The 15,652-nt window shown below is 33.6% G+C and overlaps 3 protein-coding genes across 4 annotated transcripts; all 3 read left to right on the top strand.

The window, feature by feature from the left end:
* Positions 1 to 861: 861 nt before the first annotated feature.
* Positions 862 to 3,765, top strand: LOC107911588 (protein GRAVITROPIC IN THE LIGHT 1). 2 transcript variants are annotated; one of them, XM_016839439.2, is made up of 3 exons: positions 862 to 1,084; positions 1,513 to 1,569; positions 2,035 to 3,765. In XM_016839439.2, the coding sequence occupies exon 3, from the start codon at positions 2,101 to 2,103 to the stop codon at positions 3,367 to 3,369; it is 1,269 nt and encodes a 422-aa protein (XP_016694928.1). In that variant the 5' UTR covers positions 862 to 1,084; positions 1,513 to 1,569; positions 2,035 to 2,100; the 3' UTR covers positions 3,370 to 3,765. The 2 variants fall into 2 exon arrangements, with proteins under 2 accessions (XP_016694928.1, XP_016694929.1); XM_016839440.2 differs by having other exon boundaries at positions 1,067 to 1,228.
* A 1,240-nt stretch (positions 3,766 to 5,005) lies between these two features.
* LOC107910829 (pectinesterase inhibitor 9) lies at positions 5,006 to 5,653 on the top strand. The gene has a single exon (XM_016838762.1). The coding sequence runs from the start codon at positions 5,006 to 5,008 to the stop codon at positions 5,651 to 5,653; it is 648 nt and encodes a 215-aa protein (XP_016694251.1).
* A 5,886-nt stretch (positions 5,654 to 11,539) lies between these two features.
* LOC107911587 (pectinesterase 2-like) lies at positions 11,540 to 14,323 on the top strand. Its single transcript, NM_001327046.1, is given in 2 exon segments — positions 11,540 to 12,410; positions 13,635 to 14,323. Coding segments are annotated over 2 exon segments (1,560 nt in total).
* The last annotated feature ends 1,329 nt before the right edge of the window (positions 14,324 to 15,652 follow it).

Below are 15,652 nucleotides of genomic sequence, written 5' to 3'. Positions count from 1 at the left end.
TATAAAATTCTTTCTTTGCTCAATCCATATTAAAAATATTAAACCCAAATTCGATTCGGTCCACTCGTATTAATTTTTTTTATATAATTTTAAAAAAATATATAATACATCAAATACATTAAAATAAATATTTACTAATAAATTGGAAATACATTAAAAAAATTTATGCTTAAAGAACACTATAACAACAAAACAACAGCAGTATAATAACAATATGGTAGCAAAATAACAACAAAACAGCAGCAAAACAACAACGAAACAACATGAAAACAACTAATTCGGACCGGGCTTGAACAAAAAGAAACTTACTTGAAACTTGATCTATTTAAGAAATGGGCCTATTATCCAAGCCCATTTTCTAAACTCATAGTTCTGCTCAATCTCTATTATTTTTTAGACGGGTGTTCGAGTTCTAGCAGGTAGATCAACCCCAATTAGGCAAGCACACATCTAACAATAGCAAGGAAACTGAAAAGTTTAAACAAGAGGCATAGGCATAGGCATAGCCATATCCATATCTAGCTTTAAGATGGGCCCCCAATGCATTAACCAGCGAAACCAGACCCATAGTGAGAAGGCCGAAATTTCTTAGGCAGTCCCCATATTTAGGGCCTCCCTCGTTTTGAGCTAGTCCCTTAATACTTAACACATACATATTCCCTAACTCGAAATAATTAGTAGGATGGATGATCATTAGGCGTGACATGAACCATGATTATAGTATTTTCACACTCAAAATACGGCTAATTTAATCTCCTTACTTTGACCTACTTGATTCGCTTCCTTGTAAAAAGAAATTAAAAATTATGAACTAACAAGCTTCTTATAAATTTTTTGTAATTTATAATTTGAAGATAAAAGGAAACTAGAAAGACCAATTTTGAATTCCAAGTTAACCCATCAGTCATCATAGCCATAGGGTGTGCTTTGTCCTATAGTGGTGGACCGTGGGCCTACGCCCCCCAAAAAAAGAAAAACTTCAGCAAAAGGTTACCTATTCGACGCTTTGCTTCTCTGTCGCTGACTTGTTTAATAATTTTGTCCGAAAATATTCCCCATCTCGTCCGGCTCCATCTCCGATCAGGTAAATTTCTTCTTCCACCCGAAAAAGCTAATCACTACCAAACCAAAAAATTACCTGCTTAACCATGGTCAGTGTAGGTCTTATATTACTGTACAATCATAGATTTGGAGTTTTAGTTGCTTGCTTTTTCCCTTTAAACTAAGGGTATTTTCTCTTTAACCTAAATATTGTTGTCATTACTGGAATCTTGTTTAGCTGAAGGGTTTGCTTATTAAGAATGTGTTATTTACCTCGTTTTCTCACCCAAATGATGAATTCTGAGTGGTTCCAGAATTTTATCATTTTCCTCTTAAAACTTTGCTTTTAGGGTTGTAGTGTACCTTATGAGATGAACTTCCAAAATGATTAATGATTAATTATTTGTTGCATATGTTTTAATCTATCATGCTCTTGGAAACAATTTAATTATTCATTACTATTGCTTTCAGGTTGAAGGTGATTATGTTTACTGGATATATCTTGGAGAGGGGCTGTGATCTTTTCAGGTATGCACAGGTCCTTACTCTTTTGTTATATATCTAGTTTGTGTCCCCGTAGAGTATTCAATTACCAAGATGTGTGCCTGATGACTTGGATCACTATGAAATTTCAACTGTATTTTTGTGTTCCTATTGTGTATGAAATATATGTTAAATGTAGGGATCACCCTTTGTTGTTTATAATTTCCAAGTTACCATACAGCACAGAAATATCAGTCAAGTGATGCTGTGTGTTAAACCGGAAGTTAGATTTTAACTGAGAACTTGGTGAGTTTAATAAATATAGAGATTGCTCGGTGTTGGTATATTATGTTCTGTTTGAGTACTCGTTCAAATCTTAACCATGTCTAGAATAGCAGATCATGCTGAGAGCCATCTGTCTTTTGTATTTTGATGCTTTGCATCATATATGATATTCGTGAAAACTTGCTTAAGGTTTACTTACATTAGTAATGTTGTCCAAATTTGCAGGTGTTCTGGTAGCAGTAGCCTTTCTGAAAGATTCCATTTCAATTATCCCCTTGGTTGGTAACAACTATGCTACCGACTGGGGCAAAAGATACTCATCTCCGTGATAGCAACAATCAAAAAGTCCACCCTCAACCCATGGAAGAGAGCATGAACCAGAACCCAGAAGCTGTGGAAGCTCTAATATCCAAATTATTTACGAACATCTCCTCCCTGAAGTCAGCTTATATTCAGCTACAAACTGCTCATACTCCCTATGACCCTGAAAAAATTCAAGCTGCTGATAAACTTGTAATATCTGAGCTGAAGAATATATCTGAACTGAAGAACTTCTATAGAGAAAAGAACCCCAAGCCAGTGTGCGTTTCTCCTCAAGATTCTCGTTTAGCTGCTGAGATCCAAGAACAACAGAGCCTGTTGAAAACCTATGAGGTCATGGTTAAGAAATTTCAGTCTGAAATTCAGAACAAGGATTCTGAGATTCGACAGTTGCAGGAGAAAATTGAAGATGCAAACCAGAAGAGAGTGAAACTGGAAAAGAATATAAAGCTTAGGGGCTTGTCTATGAAGGAATCTGAAGGCTCAGGAGAAGAAAATGGATTCTTTCCTGCGGATTTGACCCCTGAGCTCTTCACATCAGCTGTTGAATCTGCTTACAAAGCTATTCATGATTTTTCTAAACCATTAATCAACATGATGAAAGCTGCTGGTTGGGACCTTGATGCTGCCGCTGACTCAATTGAGCCCAATGTTGTTTATGCGAAGAGAGCTCACAAGAAATATGCATTTGAGTCCCACATTTACCAGAGGATGTTCAGTGGGTTTCAACAGGAGAACTTCTCCATTAAATTGGATAATGTTACAGTCAATAAAGAGAGCTTCTTCCAGCAATATCTGGCTCTGAGGGAGATGGATCCATTGGACATGTTGGGCCAGAATCCTGATTCCTTATTCGGGAAATTTTCCCAGAGCAAGTACCTGATGGTTGTTCATCCAAAGATGGAAGCTTCATTCTTTGGAAATTTAGACCAGCGTAATTATGTAACAGGAGGTGGGCATCCTAGGACTCCATTTTACCAAGCCTTTCTAAAATTGGCTAAATCTATTTGGCTTTTGCATCGGCTGGCTTACTCATTCAACCCTAACGTGAAAGTCTTTCAAGTTAAAAGGGGAAGTGAATACTCAGAGGTTTATATGGAAAGTGTAGTGAAGAATTTGATAATGGATGAAACCAATGAGAAGCCTAAGGTTGGGCTAATGGTCATGCCTGGCTTTTGGATTGGTGGCAATGTCATCCAGAGCCAAGTTTATCTTTCCGGAATGAAGGTTAACGAGTAAATTACCAGCACTATGCAAATCTATCTAGAGTTCAATGAGTAATACACGTATGGACTAATATAGTGTGCTGTTTGTCTTTGTGATTTGTTGTTATTGCTGTAGTCATGCAACTGTAATAATAGTATTACGACATAGGAGCTCACTGTTTGTTGTCAAAGTTCCTTTGTCTTTGTGTGCTTCAACTGTTCTTCTGGGTTTGATTGCCTGCCAGAATGCAGCAGACAATCCATGATTTGAGCATCATCTGTCTCTATGCTGCATTGGGACTTTAGATTACTGAAGAGCAGATGTAAGAAAGAGGTTATGGTGATGAAAACGTTGTTGTTCATCTCAAAAACGGTGTTTGATCATCAATGTTTCCGTTTTCATGTTAAATGGTATTACTTGTTCTTTTCATCTGACTGCATAGATATGTACAAGCTGCTATTCTAGATAACAGATGTTGATCTATTCTATTGCATGTATTTAACATGTATACTACTGTTATTCAAAACTGACCCAGGACTCGGCTTTAGCTTACATGGTTAGTTTTGTTCTTATTTTTTTATTTAATTTCAAACCCAGTTATTTATGTTGGAGCTTGAATTTGAATTAAAATTCTTTTATTATTACTTTAAAATATTAAAGAGTTTTGAATATGCTTGTGAATTGCTTGAGATCAATCACAGTCCAATTAAAGTTTTTTTTTTCTTCTAAACCTCATATGATTAATTTGATTGTGCTAGTATTTCTATGTAAAGAGATTCGAGCCTTCAAGATTCAGCTTGGAAAAGCTATACCTTTTGATTGATTTTGTGGGTTTGATTTTGAGCAGAAACCACTCAATCACATGATCCATGAGTGCCATAAAATCAAGTAACTTAAACTAACCATAATTTTAGATGCATGTTCTTAGCTGGGTCCCTTGAACGAAGGATCATGTTGGCCACAGAAGCTTTAACTAGTTGCGGTCGGCCATAGGCATCGCCGATAAACCAGTCATTTTTGTCAGAAGTCTAGTGCAAATCATACTTTTAGTTTAGTATTTGATGTTAAAGAAAATTTTAGGTTTAGAAAAAATGTGTTTAAACAGTGTGATGAAAAAAATTATTTTGGTGTCTTCGGCATGTAGATAAAATGTGGGGTAAGAAATTAAAATCTCAAAAAGTACATGTTTAAAATAATTAAAACCTAAAAAAGTCAAAAAAAATTAATATTTTCTTAGGTTGCTTTAAATGGACAGTGTTTTTACTTATAGTTAGTCTAAAAACAATGGTGATAAGACTAGATATTTTTTATCTATAACATTGTTTTTACTAAAAAAAAACCTAACTCATAATTATATAACCCAAAATTTCAACCAAAAAAACCAACATTTTGCACGGTGGATTTGTCTCATAATATACTGCAAAAGGAAGCTTCAAATAATGCGCTCTTAACGGCGATTTAACATAATCTGGGAGACATTTTCTTATTTATTCTACTTGCTTCGCTAAATTGACACTAAGTTTATTTGCTCTTAACTTCACGTAAATTGCAAGCTTAGCAATGGCTTCGCATGCCACAAATCTTCTTTATATACTTTCCATATGCATTCATTCTTTGTCTCAAGTCTTAGTTCAAACCCTTCAAATATCAGCTTCCCCGTTTTTGACCAATGGCCGAACTCCGCCTCTCCGTGGTGTTCTTCTTTCTCTTCATCTTCTTTTACATTAACCTCAGCACGGTTGAATCATCCATGGCTCGAGCCAGACATTTTAAACATCCGGATACCAAGGCCCTCATTGAGGTCTCGTGTCAAACCACTCTATATCCGGCCCTATGCATTAAATGTCTCGCCCGCTACGCCAACTCCAACGTTCGGAACGAGCAGCAACTGGCTCAGGTTGCCTTGACAGTGAGCCTATACAAGGCTCGTTCCACAAGGTCGTACATGTTGAAGGTGGCAAAAGAGCTGGAGTCAATAAAAGCGAAGGAGTGTCCAGCCCTGAGAGATTGCTTGCAACAAATAGATGATAGCATAAACCAGCTTAGCCACTCAATCAGAGAACTCCGCCGGTTTGATCTGAAAGCGGGGATGACCGATGACCTATTTTGGCACATAGATAATGTTGATACTTGGATTAGCGCTGCCCTAACCGATGCTAGCAATTGCGTGGATGAGTTGCCGGGGCATAGGATGAGTAAAATGAAGGCCACCATTAAAGGTAAAGTAATGAACGTTGCACAGCTAACAAGCAATGCACTGGCCTTATTTCACCGATATGCTGCTAGGTATCGATCTGCTACCAACAAGAAGCCATAAGGCTAAATGTGATGTGAATACATGATTGTTCTATTGGATTAGAGTGTGAATAACATGAATAAAGGCATTACCCAATACGAGACATAAAAATTTATACTCAAAATAAACCATCATATTAACATCTAAATAGGCGTGTCGGGTTTCGTTACGGGCCGAAGAAGACGTTTTGTTTTAGGGCCTTGAATTTTCTTCTCTTCTAGGCTTGATAAACATGGACAATTTTCAACTCTGGCTGAAAAAGGATTTTTATAAAATGGGTATTTTGTATTTTCTTGTTGGGCCCATTTGTTTTCTTTTTCCTTTTGATTTCAACGGTGATTATTTCACTGATTATGATTTGTAAACTACAACAAGACTTTTCTTTTTTATAAATGGTTGGTAATTAAGGTAATCGATACTGATATTAATAGTATCAGTTTTCGAGTTTATTAATATTTTTATTTTCACATATATTTTTTATACAATATACCTTAATAAACTATATTATATATATATGCATTTATATCTCAATTACAATACATTTATATGCAAATATAATTTTTAAAATTATTAATTAGGTTCAATAATTTAATTTAATAATTGCATTTTAAGTTTAAATGTGAGTTTATCTTTACCTGTATAGAGTGATGATTAAATCTCTTGTTAGACATCCTTTAGACATTGGTTCAAATCCTGTCACCCCATTTCCTACCTCCAATATTATATAAAAAGAAGTTTAAATGAAAATTTAAAATGTTTAAAATAAAATCAATATTGACCAAAACACTCCAGAACAACCGAAATGCATCAAATTTTGACTGAACAATAACTTGGATTTTTTGATACTAATCAAGGATAAGAACGATGCATACCAACTGATATAACCGGTAACGATATAATATCGACTACTATAGTTATAACTCAAGTTTTTCCCCCAAAACTCAAGTCCATTTAAACGTTTTATAAGAAGAATAAACCTACTTAATAATTTATTTAGTTTTTCACCATTGAAATTATGATTTATTCTCACATCTCCATGTGTTTAATACATATAAAATATAGATAGTTATAACGTGTATGTATTAACTTTTCATATATATACATATTTGATGGAATTGTGATGTCTAAATAAGATATTAGTTATATAGAAAGAGTCTGGGTATAGGAATGGAAAATTTTGTTTCTCAATTAAACTTGTCAACCAATTTGCACACCTAAAATTAAATTTGTTGAGGAAAAGAAAGTATGGAAGAAGAGAATTATGGTTCATACAGTGGCAAAAGTATCTGCTACAAGTCAAGTTAGTGGTGGAAGGTTGGGCTAGATGTCGATTTCTTGGAAAGTTCTCATTGTTTTGGTGAAGGGCTTTTATAGTTATAGGTAAGGCTCTTAAACATGTGTTTATGGAGCTTTTATTGGTTTGCCCCTTAAGGGCAAGATAGGCCTTCTCATTAGGTCGATGATGTTTCTTTGTTAGGTCAGCTATGTAACTTGATGTGATGGAGTACAAAGCATGTGAGTGATAGATGATAGCCATCTCGTCAAGAGAAGCTTACTAGTCAATTTAGTGCTCTGGTTTGGCGTAGCCTCACCTTGTCTCTAAGTGAGACATCCATCTTTACGAAGTAGTACTCTAACAATATTGTATGTACAACAATTGCCACCCAGTGAGGCGAGACTTCCTCCTAGACTAAGGGTTCTGGTGAGGGATCTCATTTGCTTATGTGGCATAGTATAGAATTAGGAGCGAAGTCAAAAAAAAAAAACATTGGAGGGGGCAGGATAATGTTATACAACTTTATGAGAGTTAAAATACAATTTCACTATATTATTGAGTTACATTTTTGCAATTTTTAGGATTAAATCAAAATTTTATTATTTTGATGGGTCAAACTATAATTTTGTCATATATTACCTTGTAACTTGATAGATTTTAGGGGGTCTAAACCAAAATTTTCCAATTCTAGGGGGCTAGAGCCCCTACCTGCCTCCTCCCTTCGTCATTGTATAGAATGTTTAAATTTTCAAATTTGTAACTATTGATTTAATGAATGCATGACTTAAGGAAATGTGCATTAGCCGTTATTTAGATGACATTATTTATAAGCGTTACAATGATGTGTGGGTCATGAGTCTTCTTGTATTTGGCCAAGAGTGTTGCTAATATCAATAAACATGTGTTGATGGTGCATGAAACGATTGTCATATATATAGAGAGCTCTCATTTCGTTCTCCTCATTTCTACAATCTCTCTAAAAGTTTTTTTTATTATCAAACTTTAATTCTTTCTCTACAACTTTTTTGTCAAGTACTTTTATTCTTTCTTATTCATTTAATGCTTGAAGTTGCCCAAAGCATTTTGAGTTGCTTGGGATGTTTTTGTTAGGTGAGTGTCTTCATTCGTTTCTCTCTTTTCTTACCTTGTTTTTTCCATGTTGTGTGTTTTGCTCGAGTTACTTTAATTGGCAACCAAGGTAAAGGTGAGGTTGCTAGTAAGGGTAATAGTAAAAGCAAGGTTGATGGGAGTAGGGAAAGAAAAAGTTAGAAAAAGACAATGGAAAGGGCGAAATTAAGTTGCATATTTTTACAATAGCAAAAATGTAATTTCATCATTTTAATAGTTTATATTCTTTATAATTTTTAAATAATTAAATAAAAATTTATCTTTAGGGGGACAAAGAGTCATTTTATCCTTACTAATTTAAAATTTTATAAATTTTAAAGAAATTAGAAGAGAAAATTTTCATTTTAAGGGTCATTGACTATTAACTTTTGGGTGCCAATTGAGGACACAATTGGATCACTAAAAACTTTTATTTTTGACCCTTTAACCAAAAATAATATATATTAAAGATATAAATACTATTATAAGGATATAATTTATTTTTACTTTAATTTTTAAAATTTCAAATTAAGTTGAATTAACTTATAATATTAAACATTACCAAGTCATTTTTAAACATATATCTCATAAAAGATGATGGTAACTATAATAACAACTTTTAAAATGAGAATCATGAGAACCAAATGGTCTTAGCATTAGATCAAAATAAATGGTTCTAAGTCTTAGATTTTGTATTTATCTTACCTTAATAAATAAAATCAATAACACCCCATTTTTCTCTTTACTTTCAAATGTTTTTAAGGAAAATTGTTATATGATTAATCAAGTTCTGCATTAAATATTTAATTTTCTTAATTGAAAAAAAATGATCAAAAATTTTGGGATTATATGAAAAAATGATGGATTTTGACCATCACTTTTGTAGAAGTGGCATCTAAAATTAAAATACGAAGGTCAGCTAAAATAGATGAATCCCCTACAGAGTTGTTCATCCACAGCCTTTTTTGTTGAAACCCATATATTCGAAAATGTTGGGGATCAAACCGTGGATGGATTTTGTTTCTTTTGAACGGCATTTGAATTTTTATTTTATGATTAAGGCGCAAGTGTGCACACGCAACTTGCTAGTCAATATCATTTCTCAATTAAACTGGATAATGATGCTTAAGCATATGGCTAATTTGTGTTAAGAATCTGATGAAACCAAAACCAAAGGCCCTTTAATAAAGCGCAAAAGAATAAAAAAGTCAAAATCAATCGTCCATGATTGGATACTTGGATTAGTTTTTAAACTTCCAACATTTATTTTCTTAACACCTCAACTTGTTTCCCAAACCTTACATATTCAATAATTGAACATTTTAGCAAAAGTACATGAATAGTTTGGATGAAAAGTCATGTAGTTTAGAGGAAATTTTTCGTAGCTTAGGTCAAATCATGTATTTATTCATGAATTCATTTGTTGTAAGTTGGGTTATTAGTTCAAATTTGGAGCCTTGTTCAAAAAGTGGGGAGGGTTTGTGTAAAAATATAAGTTTAAAAAATAGGTTTAGACAAAATAATAATAATGTTTGCTGGCCCGGCTCAGCTTAAATTTGTCTAATTTTTTTCACTCTGTCATTTTGCTATTATTTTATTATTATTGTTTGGATATTGCATACTTTTGTTTTATTATTAATATTTTAAAGGCATTTGCTTGTCAAGTATAAAGACTTTTTTTTAATATATTTTCAATTTGTTGGAAAACATTTATTTTAATATTTTATACAAAATTTTAGATGAAGTGTAATTGTAATGTAGAAGTGTTATTTTGCGTTACATTTGTAGCCTTAGTTATAAATTTCTTATCATAGCAATTAAATGAAGCAATGCCAAGTATTTTTTGTTATCAAATGGCGTCCTTTTTTATGTTATTGGCAGCTTTCACCTGAAAAATAAAAGAAAAGGTTACTCAGCATGAAGGATGAAAAAGACCTAATACCGTATTATCATTACAAAATGAAATTAAAGACGAGGGTTTTTCCTCATAAGTATTAGAAACTGTTTGATTATGACTGTAATATGTTTATACAAATTTCGTGATAGAAACTAATTAACAGAGACGTTTTGAGTTAGGATTATAGCACAAGCGATGCGTATGGATTAACTAAAACATAACTCAGCTTAATGCAAAGTTTTCGCAATTATTTGATTGCAATTAACTAGTTAGTCCAATTTGGCATGGAAATTGGCATCCTTGACCTTGATTACGATATAAACGCAGGGCTTTTGCGTGGAGTGGAGATATTTATATAGTTTTAGTAAAAACAGACTTAATTCAATCTTTCTTGGATCGATGAATTATGCAAACATGGTTTGGATAAGAACAACATTCATATACTTGAGAAGTCACTTTGTAATTCAATTTAAATGCTGGTTTTTATTAATTATCACTTGTGTCCATATGCAACAAAACCTAGCATGCTGTTTGATATAATTCAACCAAAAATAATGTGTTAGTATTATTTTTCTGTAATTATTACAGAAACGTGAGTTGAATGCTAAATAATTTTATAGGCCAATTTGTCAAGCCCCAGCCATTTAAATAAATTGAGAGATGAAACACAAAGTCTAACAAATTGAACTTTTAGACCAGAGATCATGAGTCTTAAGGGAAGATGGGTAAAATAATTCAGTAAGGCAGGTAAGTCAAAGACGACTTTGAATCTTTCCTCACTATTTTATTTGCTTTTAAATTATATTACCTTTAAATTGTTTTCGCATCTCTTTTATTAAAAAAAACCCCTAATTTTAAAATAAAAATTTAAGCATATATATTAAAATTAGAAGGGTTGGTTCTGTCTGCTTGGCTCAATCAACCTAGCCCGCTTTGTGTTTTTCAACCTTATATTTAGTAATTTTATAATTTATAATTAAATATAAATAAATAATAATCTTTTTATCTTTTTTGAATAATAAAATGAAGGTTTTAGCCAACTTAAGCTTTACTTACTACTTTACCAGCGTGAATATGAAAATTTTATAACTGGAACTCGCCGGATCCATCCTATTAACATCTCAAACTTAAAACCAATTTGTACACAAAATATATAATAGAATCCATTGAAATTAAGGACCCGTTCCATGGTATTGAGAGGCTACATGCAGCCAAGCCAATTACGTAATCAGAAATACAAACAATCTGACTTTTCATCGTCATAATTGATGACAGGTCGCTCTAGGTAAGGAAGGGAAGGATTGTTACCTAGTTGTCCGTCCAATATATACTGCATTTGCTTGTAATTCAGAAGGTCAATGCACATTGTTTTTTTTCTTTCTTTTACTTTCTTCAAATAATATGTACTTGATAGAAAAAGGCAGCCATCAAATTTTATTTCGCTTACAAACCAGCCATCATACAGTTTTGTACTAGTTACTGCTAGCTGAAACAAAAAACATTTTAGACTTTTCAGTACCCCAAACATCTATATAAAGAGACCCAGAGACAGGGCACTAATATCCCACAATAAACCCCAATTAAACCTTTCGAAACCTATTACAATTCACACATTGGTGAGCCATCCATGGCATTGGCACGTCTTCAAATCCTCGTAGCACTTTCCTTGGTGCCTTTTTTTCTTTTTCCGGTTGCTTTAGGATATAGGGCTAATGATGTGAGATCATGGTGCAGGAAAACTCCTAACCCACAGCCGTGCGAGTATTTTTTGAGCCATGATCCCAAAAACACCCCAATCAAAGATGAGTCCCAATTTTTCAAAATCTCCATGCACCTCGCTCTAGAGCGTGCCGCACGAGCAGAAAGTAACACGCATTCATTGGGCCCTAAGTGCCGGAATGGACGTGAAATGGCTGCATGGTCCGATTGCGTAAACCTGTATGAGTTAACCATCCTTCGTCTCAACAAAACTGTTGATTCCGGCACCAATCTCAATAAGGATGATGCTCAAACATGGCTCAGCACGGCTTTAACCAATCTCGAAACATGCCAGACCGGGTTTATGGAACTCGGGGTCCCGGATTATCTTCTTCCCATGATGTCTAACAACGTTTCCCAGTTAATTAGTAACACCCTGGCTCTCAACAAGGCACCTTACAAGGAACCAACCTACAAAGATGGGTTCCCGACATGGGTGAAACCCGGTGACAGGAAGCTGTTGCAGTCGTCGTCGCCAGCTTCTACGGCGAATATCGTCGTGGCCCAAGATGGTTCAGGGAATTATAAGACGATAAAAGACGCTATATCCGCTGCTTCGAAGCGGTCCGGAAGTGGAAGGTATGTGATATACGTTAAGGCAGGCACATACAAGGAAAACGTTGAGATAGGAAGCAAGCTGAAAAACATCATGATGGTGGGCGATGGTATAGGGAAAACTATAATCACAGGGAGCAAAAGCGTCGGAGGAGGATCCACAACGTTCAATTCAGCCACCGTTGGTGAGTAAACTTTTGGCATTTTCGCATGATTTTCTTACAAGTGCCATGGGATGGGAGTGTAGCTTGCTAGAAAAGGCAGCCAATAGTAGCAGGGAAAACATCTTGCTAGTTACTAGGTTTAGACTGGGTACCAACTAGACAACTAGTATAATAAATAAAACCGACCAGTTTAGCTGTCTTCTAAAAACTACTGAGATAAAAATATTATTAAATAAGATAATTTAAAATTTTTTAAAAGATTTTTTTGTAAGAAACAGAAATAAAAAATTTTAATTTTTCCTCAAAAATACTTTTTAATCTAAAAACATTTTTAAGAAGTAATACTAAAATAAATCATTAGTTTAATATATAATTAGATAATTTTTACAACAAATAAACATGCCGGGCTTACACAAATCAATGTTAATAATAGATGTATTAATAAGAAATTGACTAAACCCTAATTCAATTCAATGAAACATAACTTATATATAGCTTAGTAGTAGTACATACATAAAAGTAATAGTAGTAGTGTTAACAAGGAAAAAGTAATTAACAAGCCTAAAAGTCTAAAATTAATGAGGCGCCTAATTTTGTTCAACTATTATTTTCTTATGAAAAAAATATATGTATTTAAGATACAATTATAAATATTAATTCCATTGGCATCAATTTTTTTATAAGTGTAAAATTATAAATAGTTCTAAATATCATATCAAAAAATTATACAGCATAATTACCAAATAACATATCACATATATGCATTGATAATGAATTAACAATAAATATATATATACTTAATTTTATATATCGAGTTAGATTAGGATAAATAGCAAAAACATAGTAAAATTACTACCAACTGAATTATTTTTCTTTTGAAGAAGAAACTTTGCATATAATTTTTAGTAATAAACTTTTGAATGTTGTGAAACTTATTTGTTGGTTATTTCACATGAATATAAACACTTCATAAACTATATATTAATAAATATAATTTTACATTTAAAAAATCTAAATGAAAATTTTGGAAGTGCTGGCAGGAGCTAGGCTCTGCATGAAAGTGACATGTATTACCTTTCAATTTCATAGTCAAGGAAAGGATTTTAAAACTATAACAGCATGAAATCATCAATTTGATTGATGTGATAGGATGATTTCTTCAATTTCTAGATTGAAAATAAAAGGTTAACTTACGTTGGTTTTTATTATTTTAATTTGTTTTTTTATAATAATGTCGAATATCAGCCGTTGTTGGAGATGGGTTCATTGCTCGTGGCATTACGTTCAGAAACACCGCTGGTCCTACTAACCATCAGGCAGTGGCTCTACGTTCAGGCTCCGATCTCTCGGTGTTCTACAAATGCAGCTTCGAAGGGTACCAAGACACTCTTTACGTCCATTCCGAAAGGCAATTTTACAGAGAATGTGACATCTACGGGACCGTTGATTGGATATTCGGCAACGCAGCCGTTGTGTTTCAAAACTGCAACATATACGCACGCAATCCCCCTAATAAGACCAACACGGTGACGGCTCAAGGCCGGACCGACCCAAACCAGAACACTGGAATTATAATCCACAACTCCAGAGTTACAGCAGCTTCCGATTTGAAGCCAGTGCAAAGCTCGGTGAAAACATATCTAGGGAGGCCATGGAAACAATATTCGAGGACGGTTTTCATGAAAACGTATCTGGATAGCTTGATTAACCCGGCCGGCTGGATGGAATGGGATGGTAATTTTGCACTTAAGACGCTGTATTATGCGGAGTATATGAACACTGGCCCCGGTTCATCCACTTCTAATAGAGTCAAATGGGGAGGCTACCATGTTCTTAAGAGCGCAAGCGAGGTGTCAAAGTTCACCGTCGGTAACTTTCTGGCTGGGAATTCTTGGTTGCCGAGCACCGGTGTGCCTTTCACTTCAGGGCTTTAATTTGTTGCGATTTCATAGTTAATTTAATTGCTTGTAAAATAAGTAACAGGGTTTAATAGGGTTAAGGCTGTATAAACCCTCAATATTGTACTAAAAATGCTACTTTCATACAGGGTTGCCATCAATTCTTTGTGTAACGTTCTAAAATCTTTGTTAATGAATAATAAAGTTGAATTTCATCCATTGCATTCGTACTGTACGGTTATATAGATATAGATTCTCGTGGTTGGGATGTTCAATGGTGTGGGTTAGTTAAGATATCAACATCATTATATCACGAACCAAAACAAATACTTGTTCAAAAGATGAGTTGGATTTGTCTGTAAGACATAGCTAATAAAAACCATCTAACTAGATTAGGCATTCGTTATTGTTTGGTTGGTCCATTCATTTATGTTTGAAAATGACAACAGTTCGTTTTCAATCTACGACTTTTATGTTTTCTAGAAAACTCAAATATATTCCTTCACATTGCTTTGACGTTAACCAACCCCGTTTTTTTTTAATTTTTCGCTACTTCATTTCTTTTTTCTTCTTTAATAAAAACTTGAACTGTCACGTAACTATTTCTATGTTGTTGTTTTTGTTTTCTTTTGCTCTCCTCGTCCGCTTTCTTCTTCGTGTTCGTATCCAACACATAACCATAGCAATAATCACATTACACAAAAAAAAACCCTAAAGGAAAAACAGTAAAAAAGCGACATATCAATTTCAGCTAAAGCGAAATTCGAGCATTCTAGATAATGGCGACAGAAAAACTTAAAAGAAAATTTTGAAAATTGAAAACAATCCAAACCAAAATATACTTCATTTTAATGTTGAAGTTTCGAGATTGAAAAAAAGAGGGTTGAAAACAATGGTGAAATCTAGACTCAAACAACCAAAGTGGCGGCCAACGGGGGCCATCCACCTGAAATCTAAATTTTTGGAGTTTGGTTAAAATTTGGAAAAAGAAATTAACTTAATTAAAAGGAATTTTAAAGATAACCGAATACCAGTATGTAGGTTAGTGGGTGGAAATTTCTTTTATTTTATTTCTCCATCATTCACAAATTTGTTCAAAATCATTTTAATATTTGAGGGAAGATAACATGATAATCTGGGAAGTGCGAATATTGAACCCAAAATAATAAAAATAAAAAGAAATTTGAATCATGAATTCAGAACTCTTTTTTCTTTTAATTTGTTTAATTATTTCATTTATTGAGAGAATTTGTATACAAGCTTTTTTTTATAATTTTAAATTTTCTTTCTATTTTTATATATATGGGATAATTTTTAATACACCACCAATACACAAATCTCGTACACCATCAATAAATCACTTTA

Source organism: Gossypium hirsutum, chromosome D11 (genome assembly GCF_007990345.1).
Source record: "Gossypium hirsutum isolate 1008001.06 chromosome D11, Gossypium_hirsutum_v2.1, whole genome shotgun sequence".
Classification (NCBI taxonomy): domain Eukaryota; kingdom Viridiplantae; phylum Streptophyta; class Magnoliopsida; order Malvales; family Malvaceae; genus Gossypium; species Gossypium hirsutum.
The sequence above is the reverse complement of the archived record's forward strand: the minus strand, read 5'-3'. Positions and strand labels throughout refer to the sequence as shown.

Coding starts and splice junctions, on each gene's coding strand:
- LOC107911588 (XM_016839439.2), top strand. CDS start 2,101: ATGCTACCGACTGGGGCAAAAGATACTCATCTCCGTGATAGCAACAAT.
- LOC107910829 (XM_016838762.1), top strand. CDS start 5,006: ATGGCCGAACTCCGCCTCTCCGTGGTGTTCTTCTTTCTCTTCATCTTC.